The sequence below is a fragment of the Simochromis diagramma genome, unplaced genomic scaffold, assembly GCF_900408965.1.
Source record: "Simochromis diagramma unplaced genomic scaffold, fSimDia1.1 OVJJ01000371.1, whole genome shotgun sequence".
Classification (NCBI taxonomy): domain Eukaryota; kingdom Metazoa; phylum Chordata; class Actinopteri; order Cichliformes; family Cichlidae; genus Simochromis; species Simochromis diagramma.
In genome coordinates, this window is record NW_024386920.1 from 960351 (window position 1) to 983475 (window position 23125).

General features: G+C 40.9%; 1 protein-coding gene across 14 annotated transcripts in view; it reads right to left on the reverse strand.

Moving 5' to 3' along the window:
• The window catches only part of cacna1g (calcium channel, voltage-dependent, T type, alpha 1G subunit), a 309568-nt gene that overhangs the window by 14446 nt on the left and 271997 nt on the right, over positions 1-23125 (reverse strand). For 8 of the 14 annotated variants that reach the window (XM_040036706.1, XM_040036705.1, XM_040036698.1 and 5 more), the window contains 8 exons: positions 19088-19239; positions 15021-15130; positions 13293-13426; positions 9586-9656; positions 6619-6697; positions 6133-6254; positions 4261-4680; positions 2745-2897 (listed from right to left, as the gene is read on the reverse strand). In XM_040036706.1, coding sequence (XP_039892640.1) covers positions 2745-2897; positions 4261-4680; positions 6133-6254; positions 6619-6697; positions 9586-9656; positions 13293-13426; positions 15021-15130; positions 19088-19239 — 1241 coding nt within the window. The remainder of the gene's footprint in view (positions 1-2744; positions 2898-4260; positions 4681-6132; positions 6255-6618; positions 6698-9585; positions 9657-13292; positions 13427-15020; positions 15131-19087; positions 19240-23125) is intronic. The other 6 variants (XM_040036704.1, XM_040036697.1, XM_040036701.1 and 3 more) reach the window with 3 other exon arrangements.

Consider the following 23125-nt stretch of genomic DNA (forward strand, 5'->3'; position numbering starts at 1 on the left):
GGGGAAATTGTTTCTGTCAGGCAAATGGGTCATTCGTGAATAAAAATGCAGGGACTGAAACATATCAGAAGGAGAACATTGCCCTGTGGCATCTAACGCTGAGATCTCAAACCCATTTAAAGCTTTTAGAAGATGGGAGTTTTACAGCGCTAATGTAATTGTGCCAAATTTGGCTTCAAATGAGAAAAACAGGCACCCAGATGCATTATTCAGTGGCTCAAGTGATCCATAGCCTATTGATTGAGCCACATCTGTGCAGGATTTAACAGTGTGTGATCTGCTGGCTTTAGGTGGTTATCACTCTGCTGTGACTGACTGGCAAATGACACAATCACCTGAGTAAATGCACAAGCATTGTCACGTCCTCATACAGATACAGAGACACGTTGTGTAGGGGAGACGGGCAAACTTTAAACCACGCCAGTGAGGCTGCAGAAGCAGACCAAAAACCTGCCAAGCATGAATGAGTGTAAGTGAATGAGGGAATGAGCTCATAGTTGAGGCGGGACATGACGCACTGTGCTTTGGTGGGCAGCGAGGCTGGTTAGTAAGGGGAAAATATTCAATGAAGAAGAATGCCAGTACAAAAATGGTAATGGCTGTAGGGCTGCAGGATATTAAACAGACAGGGATGTCTTTATTTAATAAAACTGAGTTCTTTGGACAGTTCATACTTCTGTTTGCTGCTTTCTAGGCTAAGGCTTATGTATATACTGTAAAAAACTATTTGCCCCCATCCTCATTACTTGTATTTTTTTACTTCCATGTTTTAGATCAGGAGTGAGGAACTCCAGGCCTCAAGGGGCGGTGTCCTGCAGGTTTTAGATATTACCCTGGGTCAACACACCTGAATCAAATGATTAGTTCATTACCAGGCCCCTGGAGAACTTCAAGACATGTTGAGGAGGTCATTTAGCCATTTAAATCAGCTGTGTTGCATCAAGGACACATCTAAAACCTGCAGGATACCGGCCCTTGAGGCCTGGAGTTGGACAGCCCTGTTTTAGATCATCAAACAAAATGTAATATTATACAAAGGCAAGGAAATACAAAATGCAGTTGTTTGATAATGACTTCAATTAGTGGGAAAGAATGCTATCCAAACCTTACCTATGTGGAAAAAGTGAAACATGTAAGTGTGACAAACATGCTTTGAGTGAATTAAGTATTTGATCCCCTACAACTCAGCCAGAATAACCACAGAATCTGTTTCTCACATACTTAATCCTTCAGCATCATGGGCCAAAGACCGGTCAGAAAACAGGGACAAGACTGTTGACTTACACAAGGCTGAAATCGTCTACAAGACCAACAGCGATAAGCTCGGTGAGAACTGGTAGAAATATAAAATTAACATTATTAAAATTTTGCCTCATGGGATGAGAATGATCGTGAAAAAGATGGTGAATCAACCTGAACGCAAGCACGGGAGGAACTTGTTAATGATCTGAAGGCAGTATACTATACTGTAATGGATATTACAGTCCCTGCAGGGTCCCTTTGTTCAAGAATGCACATGTACACACCGGTCTTAAGTTTGCCAGTGAACATCTAAATAATTCAGAGAAGGTTTAGGAGATGAATTGAGTTGCTTGGCATCAACTCGAGCTGCCGTGTTTGGAGGAAGAGAAATGCTGAGTATGGCCTAAAGAACACCATCTACCCTGTCAAGCACAGAGTTGGAAACATTATGCTTTGGGGCTCTTTCTGCTAATGGGTCTAGGTTGAGTTTAGCACATCAAGGGGCCTTGTACTGTAAAATCTTGGATGAGAACCTCTTTCCCTCAGCCGGGTCATGCATGGATCTTCCAACATGACAGTGACCCAGAACATACCACCACAGTGGCTAAAGAAGAAGCACATTAAGGCCATGGAGTGGCCTAGCCAGTCTCTAGACCTCATTGCTATAGAAAATCTGTGGAGGAAGCTCAAGCTTAAAGTTGCCTAAAAACCAGCCAAGAAACCCAAAGGATTTAGAAAGTTTCTGTAAAGAGGAGTGGTCCAACATCTCAGCATAGATCTATGCAAACCTGGTGACCAACTGTGAGAAACATCTTACCACTGTATTTGCCAACAAGGGTTTAATAATAATAACTCAATAAATAATGAGTCATGTTTTACTTGGGAATCAAATACTCATTTTACTCAGTGATATGTAACTCAATTGTGTAATGTGCTTTTATAAGACCAATAAAAATTAGAGAGTGTTCATTTCTTTGTAAGCGAGCAAACAAATTCAGCAGGGTATTAAATAATTAGCTTTTTTCTCTAAACTAGGTGCAAACACACCCATCTCTTGATTAATGTTCTTTTAATTGATGACATCACTATCTCTGCTGCCTATTTAAACACTTTATAAAACATTATTAGCATCAGTTAAAACTCTTTATTTTTTTTGATGCACTACAGTCCAACTAACTAGTAAATAATCAATTAGTACACCTTTGTTTTTCATTTTATGATCTATAGTATCCATATTATCTATATTACCTTTATACTTATGACCCAAAGCTCAGTTAACAATCAATACTTCATTTATTATCGATCGATAATTTGTAGTGTTACTAAAACAAGTGTGTGTATTATATTAATAGCATCAGATGTGACAGTACAAGATAAATATTAGTATTTTCGTTACTTCGTACTTGAGCAGCCCTACATGGTGCACACAGATAAAGACACTACGAAACCACATATGACATGGAGGAGGCGATCCATCAGGGATGCTTCTGGTGATTATTGACCTTCTTGTCGGTGCTGTGCTTGCTGGGCTTGGGGGGCAGCGCGTAGTAGTGGCAGATAGAGCCGGACAGGTTGTCCATGAGACTCATCTCCCCCTCCATTGAACCCTGGATGACCAGGGAGACCGAGTCAAAGAGTGCCCTCCGCTGGACAAACTTGGATAATGCAGAGAGAATAGAGAGAGAGAGCGGAGACAGAAATAGAGGAAAAAAGAAAAGAAAAAAGAAGAAGACAAGGACAGGGGGAGAGTTACATACAAAGATACACGAATAAGTATGGACAGAAGAATGGATCACAAAGAAAAGGACAGTCAGTCAGGCAGAAACAGTTATAGAAACACAAAAGACAAGAGAAACATCTCAGAGGGAACAAATGCTCTCTTGTGGGCTGCTAAGGGCTTCTTACTAAATGACCTGTCGAATCTTTCAAATTGCACAGCAATGTAGTAAACAAACACCCTTAACACTCAAACCCACAAGGGGGCACTACAAGACTGCAGCAGAGCTGGTCTTCAACAAGGCTGGGGAGAAGAGTGTGACTTAGCCGCTCACGTTTTGGGAGAGGAGCATAGGGAAGAAGGATAAGATCTTAGGGAGGGATAACGATAGCGAAACCTCTATTTCCTATCCCCCAAAGTTCCCCGTTGTCTGGAAATAGCTGTTGAAGTGAACAACAAGGCCCTGTGGTCCAGCTTTCCCATGGCACTGTGACCTGTCTGTGACTGGCATGTCCTCTAGAGGGACCAGCTAAACACAGACACACACATAACCACACACACACACGTAGCCGTGAATGCACACAAATTGTAAAGCATCCCGATATGGGCCAGCGTGGGTCACACAGCATAATAAATCTGCGCAGCTATATTTTCTGGATGTGACTGTGCATAACCAAGAAAGACCCAGACATTTGCAAACTAGCGTCTGATATGCGAGGGAGCTATGTCCAGTCCTGCGTAGTGCACGTGCAGCAGACAAAGATCTTCACCTGAGAGCTTCAAAATATGACAACCGTTTTGGGTACGTTTCAGATAAATGCATCCATTTGTATTCTGAGATGATGCCAGGCTGTCTGGTAAACACAGCCTAATATAGCCATCCCTAGCTTGGTTTATTTATGGGTGGACTACAGTTATTGTACCGAGACCAGCGAAGAGCAAGTAATCAACTTTTTTAGATGGCGTGCCACATTCTCAGCATTACTCAGCGTGAGCTGCTGAATCAACTAATGGTTTGAACCAGAGTTAGAGGTGACGACAATGAAGGGGTCATCTAACGAGCCTCACAGCCTGGCTCCGGTTCCAGCAGTGTCCAAATCATCTTATAATGCACAACAGAATTAAAAATCATGTTTCCAGCTTGGTACAAGCTAATCTGAGTAACTGAATTAGGTCTGTTCTTTTTTTAATGGGATTATCTGGCAAATAATAGTGATGCTTTGTTGTGAAGTACAGATTAACTTTTTTTGAGAGACAGAGAGAGAAAAAAAAAAGATTAGTTTGGCGACAAGATTCTTTACCTCCAGTTGGGGCTCTGTGCATGAAGGGGATTCTGCTCTGAAGCCTACAGAGTCTCTGGTTATATTGGCAGTGGGTGAATCCATAGGACCATCCCTTTCCTGCTCTGTATCCACTCCTCTGGGAGACCTCCAGGGGGAACCCCCAGAGCTTGACCTGTCCATACCCAGTGTCAGAGGGTTGAGCTGGGGCGACCTTGCTGCTATGTCCCCCGCTTCCATCTCCAGTTCCATCATCTCCGCCTCCAGCTCTGCCTCCTCCTTGGCTTCCTTGTTGCTCTCCTCCAGGTGCTTCATCAGTACTGCGATGACCACATTGACCAGGACAAACTGAGCGGTCAGGACAAAGGAGACGAAGTAGATGGGAGAAACCACAGTGTTGTAGCAGGTGCCTGTATCTTGGGCGCAGTCCCTCAACGTATCCTGGAAAGACCGTACAGACGGTGGATTTAATAGTATTCTAGTTAAATGTTCTAGTTAAGAACATGCACCTACGGGTGGGTGACCATTCGCAGCCGATGATCATTACAACAGCAAGAAGAACAACTTTGTAAGAACAACTTTGTACTGGTTTGCAGTGACCCCTCACTCAAGTTGGCTTACTGATGGATTTAGCTACTGGATGTCTGCCAGGTGTCACCTAAGCTAATTTTAATCACTGATGTTAGGCTGGTCTGTGGTGTTTTTACCTCTGGGAGCATTTTAAAGTGAATTATCTCACCATTAATAATGCTTCCTTGTTAACTGTACTAACACACCATCCAAAATATCTGTGCTTTGGTTTTGGTGGTGAAGATCCAGTATTTTATTCATGTGTTACTAATTAGCACGAATCTGTGTTTGTTTACAATCAACTTAAGCTCATAACTTAGCTGTACATCCTCCTATGGCTTATTCAGTAACACTGGGGAATAAACAGGACGACATCCTCCTTGAGACTTGGAAATATCGGTCATTGCCTTGTAATTGCACTGATTTTTGTTGCTGTTAGAGCATGTGGAACTCTCAACTTCTGGGTGACCTCTTTTGAGCATAAGGCAATCTTCCTGCAAACAACACTGCAACTGCGACTGCAATCACTCTCAGAGTGCTGAAGGTTTGCAAAAACTGACTGCCAACACAGTGCAATTATCTAACTCAGTCTTTCTGCAGTAGGAAACTCCACTCAACTGGTTGCATTCTGATTGCAGAGCACTTCTGTCATTTTGCCGTTGAATCACAGTCCTGCAGCAACTACTTTACAATTTGTGGAAGAATTTCTGTTGCAAACACACAAGATTCTGATTGGAACCTGAATATAAGTAGTCAATGTGAATGTTTGTGTATGCAGATGGCAACAGATTTCCATTGTGTGCCACTTTATCAGATAATTGATAATTGTATGTATTTGCTAGCTTGACCCCATTTAACTGCAAACTGATTGTCTTAATAGCATTTTGTCGTTTTCTTAAACAACAAAATCACTTTGAAGACGGAAACTGAGCTGTGGCAAACCTGGTCCCCATCTTCAATGTAACCATGTCATAGCAAAACTGCGAGTTCATTGCACTCTGTCCCAATAAGGTGCGTCATGCTGTGATCTCCAACCACAGTCCTCCAATGCCACATCTGGCTACAAAAATACGATGGCCGCACTAAAGACTGACATCCGTTTTTTAGTTTTTAAACCAGAAGTTGACATTATGAACAACTTATATACAAAAAATTGAGTATGGTTTGAAGGTCCGAATGTGATGTTTTTTTCATCCATTACAAGCACATTCATATTGCGGAGTCATTTTAAAACAGAACTGGACCTGCAGAATGTGCAGATACAAAAGAGTGAATGTAGAGTATGAGTGGTCTATGGATCTGAAACTGCAGAGTTGGTTTCACCTTCATTATGCCATTCCAGTTGTCTCCAGTGGAAACTCTGAAGAGCAGCAGAAAGGCCATCCCAAAGTTTTTAAATGTAGCGTAGCGCCCCAGACCCTCACAGGGGTGGAGTTCATCACAAACTGCAGAGACAAAAGGGAAGTGGGAGGAGATAAACAAAAAGAGGATTAGCCAGAGAGTAAAAGAGAATGAAACAAAAAAAGATAGCAGTGTTCATGGCTTTCAGTTGGATTTTCCTATAATAAAATAGTTACTGTGATAGCATTTTATAGCTCTGAAAGCTTCAAGATACAATTAAGGAGATCAATATAGTATTTCAACAAAGGATTCGAGGAAGCAATTAATATCAGATGAATTAAACCCACACAGGGGAGAGTTAAATGCTCGGTGTATGCCCGTGAATGACCTGAGTGGAAACTAAGAGATTTAATTTTCTTCTTTTTCTACTGCATGCACAGTATCTCTTTATTGTGCATGTGTTCTTACTTAAGTCACCAAACAGCTCCACTCCCAGCGCTGCAAAGATAAAGAAGAGGAGCATGAAGAGAAGACCCAGATTGCCCACCTGCAGGGAGACAACAGGAAGGAAGAGAGCGATTAGTCAGAGGAGATAAAGCCCAGGGAAAATAAACCAATAAGGAGGGACAACAAACTTCTCATTCGGAGGCGGGGTAGAATGGAGGATGGTTCTAGAGCAGTTAGAGAAAGTATAAGATAAGCTGTAGTGACTGAGCATTTGTTAAATAAACACATCTCCTATCCAAGCAAATGCATGCTTCAATGATGTGAATGAGTGTCTGACAGAAAGCAGGTAAAGATGGACAGCACCACAGCGTCAGCGCTGCCATCTAGTGCTGCTGACATCACTCACAGGAAGTTGTTTATTGTATTCGGGTTGTTTATTTTGTTAATTTGAAAATTAGTTAATGTGTTACAATCTAGACAACTAGCATGATCTGGTTATTCATCTGGAAAATAATAAATTGACAATGAGTGCAGGTAGGCTGTGCATAAAAGATTGGTGTTGCTTTTGGGTTTGAAAAGTTAAGTCAGTGGGGATGTGCCGTAACCTTGCATTCTTTCTGAAGGGGGCAACTCCTCTGGACTCCAACTGTGTACAAGTCTATTGGGGAGTCTGAGTTCATCTCAGTGGCTCGTTTAAGTCTCTCCGAGGACAACATGACTTTCATTTTGTAAATGATCTTTTTCAAGCAGGCCAGCATCGTGACTGATGTGTCCAGTTTCAAAATGCTAAATCTGAAGGGCTATCTATTTATCGTAGGGTAAATCAATCTGTATGATAATAAGGGTAAATGTGATTTGGTGTTCTCCTGCTCGTACACATATATTAATGCTGACTTGCACAATTACTCTGTTGGTCTGTGCTAGCCAATGATTGTAAAAATGACTCTTATAGAGTTAAGCTAGTGGATCCACCGCACAATTAGAAATTAGCTAGCATTTTGCCATTAAAGAGATGAGAAAAAACAAACAAACACAAACAAAAACGAACAATGCCAAATAGAAGACAGATCATTGTACGTCAAAAGGTTCCACTGGGCATGACTCTCTGGCCTCCTCCAAAATGGCAAAACATCAGCAGATGTTGGGGTTAAGCCAATAACATCTATTACATTGGCAACCCACCTTGTGGACTAGACAAGCCATGGATTTTGGTGTGTGTGATTTTACAACTGATTGGTCCTGACACATCTCTTTACCTCCCCAGACTCGATGGTTGTATAATCACAAAATACACTTAAATCTCAAATGACACCATCACAATGTTGCTTTTCCCAGCTAAACTCTTAAGCTACAAAATTACCTAATAAACTACTGAAAATACAAATCTGCACGTTTAAAAAAGCTGGAAAACTGAAATTGAGCGCAATTAACAGGTATGTGATTTCTATGTAAAATCTAGCCTATAATATGCGGTAATTAGTAACTTTCAACCCACATATATATGTGTGTGATGAGTCTCCCAGCACAGAACAGAGCATGACACTGATTATTACACTCTATTATACAATATCATGTTTTGTCTGGTAAAATAGTCTACTCGGTATGCAGTATTTTAACTGTTTGATTATGTTCTATTTTGATTTACTGTAAATTTAGAATAAACTTTTTTGTCCTTTATCCGCAGATTGTTTTGTATTTTCTTTGATAAATCTGTCTTTTTAATTTTTAGTACCCTTAGGGGTTGAATTACTTGGTGGTATTTAATCCTGACTGATTGTGTATTTGTGAGACCCTGATGAAGAGATAGAGTCGATACCCATTGGCCTGTTTTGCTTGCTGAACTGCTTCAAGAATAAATTTGTTACATTTTATCCTTGACAGAGTGGCTTAGCAACCGCACCCTTTTTTATATTGAGCTTTTGTTCGCCCTACTGATGAGCACCTGTTGAATAATCCTTTAGAGCACTTTCTTTTTTCCTTTTTCTGATGACACTGAACAAGTCAGATAGAGCATGAAAGGAGTATCTGGGGTGAAGGTGGGTTGCAAAGCGGTGTGCAGAGTGCCTTGTGAGAGACACTAACTGAAACAGTCCAAACTGAATCGATTTTAATGCATAAACGGTACATTTAGAGGAGGTGTCATTGATCAATTTGTTTCAACTGGGCTTTCTCTTTTAGATTACATAGTAATCTAAAAGAGAGGCTCTTGTCCAAGTCTGCCACTGTGCGACTGAGTCAAATGCCTCTAGAGCCTTCAAGTAGCCTTAAAATTAACCTGTATATGGAGAAAGGACTTCCTAGCCAACCCATTTTTATATGCAGTCTACAAAATAAAGGTGCAAGATTGGAATAAAAATAAAAACAGGAGCTGTAGAAAGTGATAGGAAAAACAAGGGATTAGAGCTTTGAGACAGGGGTGGTTTAAATAATGAAAAGTGTTATGGTTTGCTGCTGTCAATGATTATCAGCATGTAGCAACCTGTTCGCACCTCCACCACCCGCCTATCATCAGATTTATTAATAATGAACACTTCTGACAAGCTCAAGGAGCCTGGAACAACACTCGATCTCTGTGTCTCTCTGAAAAGGAACGACAGAGGTGTTTTGAAAGAACATTGCGAATATAAGACTTTTTGACTTTCTGCAAAACACTGCAGAAGTTGTTCTAATTTACTAACTCTATCACCCACAAATCCACCCACCCTAGGGTTTAAAACAAAAACCTGAAGCTACATTCACTTTCCAATCTCTGCAGGGGGCTTCTAATGCAAATAAGGGTCTCTGGAGTTGAGCAGAGAAAACTCGTGAGAAAGACGACGCCCTGAAACAGCAGAATCTGCAGCACACACACAAAAAAAGGAAATGCTTTTGAGATGTAACTTTAGGGACAGTTTCTGTGGGATGTGAAATCCATGGAGGAAAAAAAATGCAGATGAGGACGGAAGGAGAGTTTCGCGGCTTTGGTGGGTGTTATTTAGCGGCGCGTACCTGAGGCAGGGCTTGCATAACGGTGTCCAGCAAAGCTCTCATCCCCACCGCCATCTTCAAGAGCTTCAATACTGTGGGGACACGCAAACACACAGAATGAAAAAACAACATCTCACCAATATTATGATTTTTCAGTCTTACATAACAGAGCAGGCCTGCTGTGGAACTGAAAGGACACAACATTTCTCTCACTTACAGTTTAATCCTGCTCTGTTAGCTTAGTCACTCATTTTCTTGTATTAAACACCACTGAGCTCTTAAGACGACATAACTGAGGTCATATGACTCGGTAGGGTTACCAGTATGACTTGAGCACCAATTGAACTACAGCAAGAATGACAGATGATACATTGTAGCAAATGTGTAAACATTAACCCAAGGAAACAAAATTAGGCAGCAAATGACCCCCCCCCACTCCTCCTGGGCAATCTTTCAATACACAGCACAAAAATCAGACAATAGATTTAAGACATAACACTTCTGTAAAATGCTTTTGTCATCCTAATTTAAGTGATTTGGGATTTATCAGCCAATAAAGACTCGCAACATAAAGAGCATGATAATATCAGGGTATGCAAGGATTTCCAGTCTTCTATTGTTCAACCAGAGGAATGGCACCTGGTGTAGTCTTCTGCTGCTGTAGCCCATCTGCTTCAAGGTTTGTGTGTTGTGCATTCAGAGATGCTCGTCTGCAGACCTTGGTTGTAATACAGACTTCTTTTTGTTAGTGTTGCATAACTGTATTAGCTCGAAGTGGTCTGGCCATGCGCCACTGACATCAACAAGGCATTTATGCACAGAGATGCACTGGACAGTTTCCCTTTTTCAGACCATTTTCTGTAAACCCCAGAGATGGTTGTGCAGGAAAATCCCAGAAGATCAACAAACCACCAAACCATCGTCCACCAAAGCCACATCATGCTTAAAGCCACTTAGATTACCTGTCTTACCTATTCTGATGTTGCCATGTGATTAGCTGATTAGATATGTGCATTAACGTAAAAATAGATGTATAGTCCTGCTAAACACAAGATGAATAATCTAAATAAGCATCAATAGAATCACAGTGCTATCGGGATCTCTTTTAAACTGGGAAGAAAACATGTTATGGAATAATAAGAGATATTTTTTTTTATCTATATCAATTACTCACATATTAACAAAAAACAGTAAACATGGGACACAAAAAAGGGAAATCCCACATTTGCAAAAAAAAAAAGTACTTTTATTTTAACCACACACTTTTAACCCACACTGCCAGACATCTGTTAGCTTCAATATATTAGCTCAGCTAACATGACACATATTCCAGTGAGAAACACCACTTTTCTCTGAATAATTATATGGCCACTAATGATGCATTTACCACCGAAAGGCATCTGTCTGCACCTCAGCTGCTACCACTGAAACATCTAAACATATGCCAGACAGATTAGCAAAGCGCTGACCATAACTTGATAAACATTACATCCATTAATCAGCTGTAAAGACAGCCTTGAAAACATAGTAACAGTTCAAACTGCCTCAAGGTGATTTTTTCCAAAACAATCTAACTTTATAATTTTCTGGTGTAATCACTCGAGCTACAGTAACTAATAACTCCACAGCGTAAACTAGCAAGACACGAGATAACAGATATTCCCTTGTTATTTTGCACTTTAACACATACTTTCAATATAAATGTCAAAAGCAATTTTTAAAAGGATTGAGTACTGTCAACTTCAACTACTTTACAATTTACGTAGGCATGTGTTTTGAATCATGGATTTGACCATGAAATTGCTAAGAGGGATAAAAGCCGACAACTAACCTTATGTCAATGTCTATTAATAGCATTTTGTGTGGGTGTGTTGTGCAAGTTCAAGGTTTGAAAGAGCAAAGCGTATGCACATAAGGTCATGTAAAATGCCACTCACTGTGGTAATGTTTTATTTGCCTTCATGTTAGGATTGCTAAGCTGTGACACCATGAGTGCAAGGGGTTGGTGGGTTGATGATTCTCAAGCTGTTGTCTCACTGCTTATGGTGAGTGAGTTGTTACTTTTTGCCATATACTAAAATAATAAGCAATAAAAGTATGAGGAATTGCTTTTGTTATTTATTTGAGATAGTTATTAAACACATCACTTATTGGTGCCTAAACCAGTGTAATTACAGCTTTTGTGAAATGAATCAATATTGAATTTTGTTAAAACACAAGAGTGTGTTAGGGTGCTTATTTTTTCATTATGGTAATTTAATCCAATTTGAAGTGAGTTTAATAGTTCATTTTATAAAAACTGAAAATACTTGAGCTGATTTAATCTGCACTTTAATCTAATCAAAAGGTAATGTAGTAAAAATCTCATCGTTCAGGCTGAAGTTCGGGCTGAAATGCAGACGCGAAAATGAAATGAAAGCAAGTCTTCAGTGGCTGAAAAAATCCAATTGACCAAACTGTTCTCTGGAAAATAGCTTCACCATTCCTGGAAGATGCATCAAACCTCTGCTTGGATAGTAGGAAGGAAAAGTTTTTTCAACAGTTTCTGAAGTTTTAGAGCATCAGTAATAAATATAATTTCTAAGACATTTCTTCCCCGAATTTTCTTTGTTAGCTGTAAACACTTTTATAACATTTTCATTGTTCTATGAGCATGATTATCCTAAACCAGGACACCTATTTGTACTTGTGGACTACATCAAATTCGCACATGGTCGAAGCCTACGTTCTGTTTTAAACATTAAATGTAAGATAACACTTAGTTTTAATCCATCAGATTCTCCTGTGTCTGAGTTGTGATATTGATTAGTCTGTTAACTTACACAGCTGGAATTTCTGCCAGCTTTTCTGTGCACAAAGGACACACATGTGATGCATCTCACTGACAGCGTTGGACAGAAAACCCACCGCCTTTTGATTCCACTGCTGACAACATGTGAATTTAATCTAGCTAACTCAGATTCCTGCTCAGACTGATTATGAGAGGCATGCTGATGCCAGACAGAAAGACTGGACCCATCAAATACACACAGACAAACAAAGCAAAAAATGTGTTTGGGTCGGCTGAGCGACAACAATTAATCACGACTTCCATGCTACCTCATCGCTGCACATTCAGTGTTTGGACCAAACAGACAGGCTCCCGTTCTGCATGTCTTAGCTCCTCTTTCTCTCATCTTCCTTCCTTTTGCTTCCTCTCCTCAAGCCTTCAGGTAAAGCCTCTTATCTCTCCTATCTTCCAATAATCAGCCTGAACCTCTTTTACTCTGCACACCTATTTCACTCCTGACTTCATCTCACCTTCTGGTAGTCTATTTTAAGGTCAGAAGTCATTCATCAATCCCATCTCTTTCGTTTATTTCTCTTTTATTCTTACATCTCTTTCATCCTTCTTTACTGTACCCCATCCTCTCCTTAGCTTCTTGCAGCTTAGTTCACTTACTGTCACAGTGTGTTTTGGCTCCCTCACACCCTAAGCTCACTTTCCTCACCCTGTGTTTTTCTCTCCCTTCGCTTCTTCTCAGTTTGTCAGCTGACTGTGTGTCTCTGTGCCATCTGGTCGGCTCACAGCCTGCCCGAACCATGCTGAGATCTGCCATGCAAAAAATGACAAAAAGGGGAGTCCCGGGGATGTGTGTTTTACATCATCTTCAAAGTACAGCACCTTGAAAGAGTTTGCTGTGCGTTGGTGTCTCAAACTGTGTAAGGGTCGGGGGGGAGCGTCATACCTCGAGCAATCCTCAGCACTCTCATGATGCGAATGATGGTGGGGTTGATGGGCAGGGAAGCGTTGACCTCAATCTCCTCCAAAGTGATGCCCATGATGGACAGCAGCACGATGGCCAGATCCAGCTGGTTCCACCTACACGCCAACAACCACACACAGACGTACACAAAACATACTCATCAGCACCAAACACAGACTTGGGTTAGTTGTTTTCACTGAAACCTCGGATAAATGTGATTGGCTGCAAAAATGGACTCAAACAAATCACCCATATGTGAGTCATTTCCACCATCACACAAGTGTGAACTCCAGTCATATGAAGTGGACTTCAGTCAGAACTGAGTCACAGATCTGATGACTTTGAACTTTAAGAAATCGACAACAGTCCAACTCAGAACTGCAGTCTTATGTTTTTGACTGAGTAAGTTGGAGTGCTTAGAGGAAACACTCCAAATTTGACATCACAATAGTAAGAACTCCACCACAATTCTGCCCAGACAGAGACAGAGACGGTCCCTTATTTAGGAGAACTTCAACATGGATAGAAAATGGATAACGCTAAGGAAGAATCCTGGGTACAACACAGCTTTCATGGCCTTTTTTAAGTCTACAGTGACGCTCAAAAGATTCTGTATAATGTATCACCTCACTGTTCCAAAGCTTTAGTCATGCATATTTAACTAATCAAATAACTCATGAAATTTAGAGACGGATCATTTTCTCCATGACAGTGAGAGCGTGCTGACTATTTTAAGTGCTATGAGGAAAGTTTTTTAAAAAGCAGCCACGATGTGATTCCAGTCACATAGGCATAGTCCACAAAATGTTCAGACATGACCAGTTTTGAAGTTGCCGTTCAATAAACGACAAGTCTGGAACGAAGTGAACGTATAAAACCTGAAGACAGAGGTGGGTGGTCGCAGTAACCTGGTTATTGCACTGCTATTTACATTGTTTCTATCCATGTGAGGCTTTGTTTCACTCAGAGTTTGACATTTAAATCCACATATCCCTACATCTACTCAAACTACATTAATCAATCCGCCTGAAATTATATATGTATTTTTAAATTAGCTCAGGGGTTTTTTGGCTAAATGCTGCTGTACCTGGAAACAGCCTGATCATATGTGCAAAAATAAAAGGTTGTGGACTGAGCTGTTCTTAAACTGGGTTGTTGCCAGACTTGAAAAGGATAATGGTCTTTCTCTGGTGAACGGGACAGACATCGTGGACTCCTAGGTGGTCAGCTCTGGTCCAGAAACACGATGTCTCCACTGAAGCGTGTGGGTTTAGTGGGTGTATTTCTTTATATGCAACATGTGCCAGTATGCAGCAATGCTGCTGGGATTGTGTTTGTGTATTATTGTGTGGTTTTCACCAGAAAGCCAGAGATTTCAAAGCTATGAAATCATCTAAGGCATTTGTGTTTTATTGGTGTTTAACAAGGCTGTTTGTATTCATGCAGGCCTCTCTGAGAACCAGTCGCTGGAGCACCTTAGAAAAAGCTCATTTAACTTCTCTGAACGCTGCCTCAGATTTTCTACATGACTCACAATTTAAAGACAAGTGCTTGCAACCACTAATCTACTAAAATATCACATCCACCCCAAATGTCAGAACCGAAAAACAGGAGGCAAATGTTTCTTCAGAATCTCAGTTTTTCTTTGTGTCAGTGTAGGAAAGTTCAACATGACACGTCGGGGAACTTGCGAGAGATTTATATACTGACTTGTCCTTGAAGAAGCGTCGGAAGCCGAAGGCAACCAGCTTGAAGACCGACTCCAGCACAAAAATGAGAGTGAAGATGTAGTTACAGATCTTCAGTGCTTCATCCAGCTCCTGAGAGAAATGATAAAAAAAGTTACAGATTCATAAAGTGCAAAAGTATTCATTTTAACAACTCTGTAAAGCCGGCATTAAATTTTCTCTCTTACTCCACCATGGCGATCTGTGGTTTTCATTATTTATCGAAATGTGCTGAAGCTGCAGAGAAAACCAATGAAATGATCTCACCTCGCTGCTATCTTTTTCATATTTTAATGGGAAAACACTGATTTAAACTGAATGGCTTGTGATGCTGCTTAGTTTTGCAGCTTAAATAAACCACGTTCATGCTTTTATAATCCTTGCATAAAATACTAAAGGGTCCATAATGCAAAGGCTGTCCTTTCTTCAGAATTAGCCATTCCATGAATAGATCACACCATCCCCTCTGTTCCTCCCTCATTCTCCATGAAAAGCCCATTAGAATCAAAGTGGCCATTTCTCCTTCTTTCTTTTTTTTGCTGGAGGGAGAATTCACATTTCCCATCTGCATGTAAAACCTGACCTTTAACAGAGAGCTGTGGAGGGAACTGGTCATCAGGAGGGATTGGACTGAAGTCTCACTGGTGGCAGTTCATACACTAACACCAGTTTGTGATAAATCCCTTGATGCCAGCCATCTATTATTTTCTATTTTCTACAATTTGTTCTACTTTAAAAGCAGTCAGAGACCATTGATTGATTCCTGCAGGAAGATTTTACACTTATTACAACATTTTATGCTAGCACTCTCTGTTGACATATCATACTCCCAAGTAGTCTCTTATCAAACCAAATATATTCAGTTCTACCTAACGTTATTTAATATCTATACTCGGCAATTCTATCTAATAACAATTTTACTAATGATGTTGTTGTACAAGATAAACAAACAAAAAACAAATCCCAGATTTTCTACCAAAAGGCATTTTAGCAAACCTCTTACTCTTCCCAGAGATGCTGCACTGTATTGGCCACCATCTGTTGTGCTAAACTTTCTATCCTACCCAATAACACTGTTCAGTCTTAATGCCTTCTAACAAACAACATTCTGTTTCTCTTAAGGGTATCCGTTGGTACAACCTTCTGTTGTACTAAAAAGTAAAACCCCCACATTCTACCCAAAAAGCTTCTAATCTGACACCAACGGTTCCTTGAAAACATCATTCAGTTTAACCAATCACTGCTCTAAACCACCAAACCTTCTATTGTACCTTAACATATTCTCTAGTACCTACTGACAGAGATCAGCTTTATATGGTTAGTTCCATAAATGTTTGGACAGTAACTCAGTTTGTGACCACAGTAGATTTTAAATGAAATGATAAAGATGCGACCTCCGGGTTGTCACGGTCAGGTGTGAAGAGAAAGAGGACCCAAATGCAGTACTCGCAGATTTATTATAAGTTTGGCTGAACTGTGGTAACTGTTTAGAAATTACAGCTGTTTTGACATGTGGTACCCCATTTTCAGAAGCTCAAAAGTAACTGAACTAACTAGCATTATTTTAAATGTAAGGACTCTCTCCGCACTCGGATGAAAATCTTTTGCAGCGACAGAGAGCACAGCTCTGTATACTGTAGAACTCATCCTGCTTCTCCTGGTAACGTCACATTATCAATAGACAATAGTGGCTCGCTTCCAAAGGCAGCCTCCACCGTGTTTGACAGATGACGTATTATGCTTTGGATCACGAGCTGTTTCCCTTCTTCTGAATCCTTTTCCCCAACATAATTTCACTTTCATCTATACAAATTATATATAAACATATATTAATCCCATAGGGAATTAGTCCTCTGAATTTAAGCCACTCACTCAGTGAAGCAGTGGGCAGCCATTGTGTAGATCTGGTACGAATTTGAACCCCTGACCTTTTGATCATGGGGCAAACAGTCTACCTACTGAGCTGCCTGTCTGGCAGCACAGTGGCACGGTGGTTACCACTGTTGCCTCACAGCAAGAATGTCCTGAGCTCAATTCCACCATTAGGCCAGGGTTTTTCTGTGTGTGGAGTTTGCATGTTCTCCCTGTGTTTGTGTGGGTCTCTCCAGGTACTCCAACTTCCTCCCACAGCCCAAAGACATGCAGAATGGAAACATGGAAACTCTAAATGGCCCATAGGAGTGAATGTGAGTGCGAATGGTTGTGTCTATGTCTTTGCCCTACGACAGACTGTCAAGCTGTCCAGGGTTTACCCTGCCTCTCGCCTTAAGACAGCTGGGATAGGCTCCAGTGACAGAACTGTTTTAGATGTTTTCTTCGTTGTAAACCCTTTTATATTTACATTCATGAAGGTGTCTCTTCATTTTAGGGTCGACAATGATATGCCCACTCAAGAGTGTGCTTGACTTTGACAGATGTTGTGAAGTTGTTTTTCTTAACCATGGAAAGAATTCTGTCATCATGTCCTTTTAAAAAAAACAACAACAACTAGTTGCTGATTTGGTGACTCCTAAAGTTTTTGCTGTCTGTTTAATAGGTTAATTGTTTTCAGCTTTAAGATAGCCTCTCTCACTTTCTCTGGACCTGGGCCTCACATGCCCGTGAACCTGCTTGTCAATCAGTTGCCTCAGAAACAGTGGAAAATGGGGTAACATGCATAAAAATGGCTATAATTCATCAACAGTTAATGCAAGGCTTTTATGAAATCCCTGAATTAAAGTTAAAAGTTGAAATTTGATTGTTTGATCTAAAATCCACTGTGATGGCAGAGGCAACAATTCAAACATTATATTGTGGTACTAGCCAGATATTTAGAGAATTCAAAAAACAACTTCAATTTAGGGCTCATGTAATTTTTTACTGTCTACTAATATTCTTAGCATGTTGCTAGGATCTAGCTTCCTGCTCTACATTTTCATATACCATGCCTTACAATACCCTTATCCACCCTGTAATGCAATCCTATGCTTTTGTTGACTCTCCATTGATATCTGATGCATCTTGCTAAATACAACTTTATCCACTCAGTCACATTTATTTTTTCAAAAATCCACCTCAGTTTGTTGTTGGCCAACAATGTGATACATGAAGTGATGGACTCATATTTGAGTGTTGGAGAAATCCCAGCTGGCAAAGCCTGATGCCTGATGGTGATTAAAATATAGACTATAAATCCTCAGAATCCATAACCAGACCTCAGTGATTCTCAGGATTCATATAATTACCTTTCTTTAATGGATTGGATCTGGGCTAAACCTGGTTACCTTAATTCTCTACAGTTTGGAGCATTATTTAAAGTCCTTTAATATGACTTTTTTCTTTTCACTGATTGTCCAAAAATTCAGTATTTATTCTTTTGACCTCCCTCTATAGTTTACCACTGCCTTTCTAGCCAAGCTTTTTACAGTTCTTATCTAACTTTCATTTGTTTTCCCTGATGACCTTATCCCTCTCTCAGCCTTGTTCAAAGAACTGGTGAGGCGGGGGGTTTTTTCATTAGTATTTTATTATCGTTGGAAAGGCTTGTTCACCTGACACTGTCTCCTAAAGCATTCAAAGCTATAAACCTCATGTTCCTGGAAGGCTGAACTAGAATTCCAACAACATTCGTTTTTAGACGCCACTGACCTGAAGATTAAGGAATGGAGTGTCTAACAGCCAACGTGCGTTGCCAATAATCAGCTTTTTATATTATTTTCATGGCAGGAAAACTTGAAAGAATTGGCAAAATTTGAAGAATTAGACTCCTGACACAACAAAAGAGCGTGCATTTGTCTGTAACTGTAGGACTATGAGAAGCTGCACTGTATTCATTATATCATCTGAAGTGACTGATATGAGATGGTAATTAAAAACCACTCATGGAAAAAGAACATCCAAAGGAATTTTTAATATTTAACATGAATATTTTTTCATTTATATTCAATATTAATATTCAAACATAGTGATTTTTTTTAGATTGACATGTAAACAGATGTGTAAAACTTTTTTCTCTTTTTTTCCTCCAAAGGACTGAGCCAAGCCAGCATCCTGTTTTCCCAAACATCTGACCTTAGGCTGCTGATAGTGCTCCATTGACATGGTGATGACGTTGAGGCCTATTACGATGGTGATGAACAGGTCCAAGTAGTGGCTGGTGCACATCTTGTGGATGAGAAGGCGGGTGGGGGAGTAATCCGAGTAGTAGGGCTTACTCTGAGCTTCTGTTGGAAGTGGGAAATGGTTGGGGGGAGTTGGGGTGAAGGCAGGGGTGAGGAGGAGGAGGAGGAGGAGAAGGAGAAGGAGGAGGTGGTGATGTTCAGAAAGTGAGACAGGAGGTTTTACACTGGGACAACATACAGTAGAGCTGCTGTGTTGAGGACTGGAGTCGACGAAGCCTTGTTTTAAAGGAAAGTTGTTAGTGGAACATCAGTGCATTAAAGTCACTCACAATGGCTGACTCCCATTACGAATATGAGAGTATGGGAAGAGATGCAAAAAGAGAAGGCCGATCAGATAATGAAGAGAGAGAAAGAGAGACTACAGCCAAGCGCTCCTGTGGTCTGGAGTCACGACTAATCAAATCAGATCCCCTCCCCTCTGATCAAATTTTCTTTTCTTTCTCTCTTGCTTTCTTTCTTTTTTTAAATAACTCTCCCTGACACGATAAGAGACAAACAGCAAGTGCTCAACGTGGGTTTGAAAGAGAAACTCCAGGGAGGCGGCTGCTGTCGGGCTATTCCAGGTTGGAGATGTGGCCCTCTCGCCCTCTTTCTCCCTGATCATCACGTGACACGGCCTCTCCTTATCTCCTCTGCTCCCCTCCTCTCAGGAGAAGAACATTAACGCATTAGGAAACTTTTCCATACTCATCCATCACTTCATTCCTCACCCCTTCCTTTTTGTCCAGAGAGGATGGATGGATGGATAGGCTGGGAGTCAGGGTGAGGAAGAGAGAGAAGACTCATTCCATCTATCACCCTAACACTCCATCAGTGAAGGAGAGGCTCTAGGTCACACGAGTAAAGGGATGTAAAAGGGAACACACACATTTAAAAAAAATCCTTTGGGTGTTGGGTGTTATCTATCTATCTATCTATCTATCGGAATCAAGATGTGTATTTATGTTATAAATGTTGAGCTCCATCTATCCCACTGTATGCAGTATTCATTTTTGTATTTATGGCCGTCAATGTCAAAACCTGTGATTGGCTGCCCTTCAGAAACTTTGAGCGTGACTTGACAAAAAGGGAGGAAGAACTTGTGCGCTGCTCGTTTAGCTTTAAACTAAAATGATCGCGCGTTCGAGTACTGCTATCTTTGACTTGGGCTATTTTTCCCAATTAAATACAAACAAAAGACACAAATCTAATTAAAATATAAGCGTGATATTCAAAATAAAAACAACACAGTCAGCTAATGGCCTCCTCAAAACTGACTGCAGGCACAAACACATCAATTAAAGGCTGGATAAAATGCGCCCAAGTGGATGAAACCGCCCACGCTATAATTACGCGTGGCATGCCTTAGCATTTTCGCTGCGTTATCTTTAGCGATACAACAAAGGGAAGCGGTCAGACCTATCGATCTGATGTAAGTGCTCCTTCATAGCAGCAAAAATACTGTTTGCATTAATTAATTACAGCTAAAACATGCGATTCAGTGTTAAATAAGTGAAAGAAATCCCACTTTTCACTTCCTATAAGATTTTATGTCCTGTCATAGCAACTGCCGAAAAGCTTTTGATGTAAGAGTTTTGCGTGGGAGGTTGTTCATTTCACTGACAGCACGCTAAACAAAGACTAGCAGAGTTGCAGCACCTGGAATTAAGGATCGAGTCTAATGTTTCTGTTAAAAATAGAAATTCAAAGTAAAGCAATGATGTGATATGTCTAATCTATTATTGCTTCTATTGGTGGAAACAGTGCTGTGGGGATTTATCATTAAGACCTGGCTTCATTTGCAGTTTATTTACACTTTTCTATCTGTGCAAGATGATCAGTTTACTGACATTCCACTCTTATTTAGAAAGGTCAGTTGGTGCTCACCAGTCAGCTTGGTTCCTTCCCATTTAATAGTTTCATGTGTGGCAGTCTTAAAGAAAGCCCTCAATGCCGTTCTGCTGTCATTCAAGATGGTGGACTTCGACGGAGGATGGAGGAGAAAGCTGATTTTTATTTATTTTATTTGTTTAATAAAGCATGGACGCATGTTTTTTTGCATGCACAACAATGCAAACAACGGTCCTCCACTGAGCACGAAGAGGTCAGAAGTCTTACTTAAAGATAGGGATCTAAAACTAAGAGGCTAAAGGGTCATGCCCGAAAATATGTCCCTAAATCGACGATATTTAAACAAGTTAAGGTGTTTGACTTTTAATAGTTTCTTCCTGAAAACTTTTGTTTATGCCACATATGAGAAGTCAGACTCATGGGCACAGAACATTAAGAAATAAAGCCTGCCTCTGATAATAAACCTGCTTTGTTGTCTTTGGTGCTGTCAAGGTAAATAACGGAGAGTTGAAGACTTGTTGAGGTCTGAACTCTACCGAGTGCCTTCAAGTGAACTCATTCTATATTTGTGCTCCAGTTCATCTTCGCTGAGAGCCAATTTTGTGCCCGCTGGTAATTATTGATATTGACAGCAGGAGCGATGAACCTGAATGTCAGTGGTGCAGGCAGAACCGCGGGGGCGGCCAGCGGTGGAAGTCTGACTGCAGACATGTGCGTGCCAGACAGTGAAAACGATGTGGCTTCTGGTGTGAGCGGTCTGGCTTTTCAAATTAATGTGCTAACACAAGCTGACGTGCTCCCGTCACCTGCTTTGCTTTTGCAGCAGGACGGCACCTGGAATTATCTCCGCACCAACATTTCCTCGTCTTGTCTGCGACTTTTTACATATATATTTATATATATAAACGCCCAAACTCTTATGGATGTTTCGGCACTTGGCCTCTGAGTAGACAGTGATAAAGCAGATGTAAAATGTCTGGGACACATGCTTTTTGAAACAGGGTTTTGGGTATGGCCCTTGCGGGGACGCAACAGCTTGGTTCATTCACTGGGAGTTTGCATTTACGAGCTCGTCCATCATCTCTGAATGAGCAAACATTATTTTTACTCTGCTCTACTTACCGTCTGCAGGTGCACTGCCGGCTAAGCCAGACAGACACACACACACACAGAGGAGCAATACTTTTGCTTTACCACCCTATCTCCTATATCTCATTCATTTAGATATTCTGCATAACATGTTGTTTTTTTGTCCTACTGTCCTATTTACATTCCTTTAGAGTAAAGAAAAAGTTTACTACACCATAGCTAAAGTTAGCTAAAGCTTGGCTCACTTGGCTCACTCCCTGAAAAAGTGATCTGAGTAAGTAAGTGAGCACTGCCCTTAACATTATGGATGTGGCAGCAAGGGCAAGGCCCAACAAGAGATATGTGGATAAGGGAGAAGAAAGTGAGAGACATAAACCGTTTGGCTAAAACTCAACTAGTCTCTGGAGGAGCATAGCGAATGAAGTGTGAGAAGAGAAGGTGAAAGTTTAGGGAGCCAAATTACACTGGCTGCCCCGGCTCCCCTGCTCTAACTCCCGCTGCTCTTTTCGCCTCCACTGGAGAAAAAGAAAGCTTCTCCTTAATGAGGAGTAGAGCTCACGCAACTCCTGCTTTCAATCACACTGGCAATTATTTTTTCCTCCCCTAAGCCAGCTGGGCTACCAAAACATTCAGAGGAATGGAAAATGATTTTGCTTCGGCTCCCACTTCCGCTTCCTCTGTCTCCACTTCACCTTCTCCTTGCACGTCCTTCACTGATGTGGCAGGTGGAGCCTCCTCTCTGAGCTTTGAAAGGGAATGAGGATGAGCGCAAATGCACATAGGGGCCGTGACCGACCGCCCGTGAAGGTCCCGGCATCTGCTCTTTGTGCTTCCATCCTCATTCGCGACACCGCTTTTGTGTGAAAGTGTAACAGGACCAGCCGGGGCAAAAGGGGCAGGGACTTAGAGCTTCTTATGCCTGCTGTTCTCCCTGTTAGGTTAAAAATGAACCCTGAAAATGCTGGGGGTTCATACAGAATAAAACTTTACAATTATTTCAACTTCAACT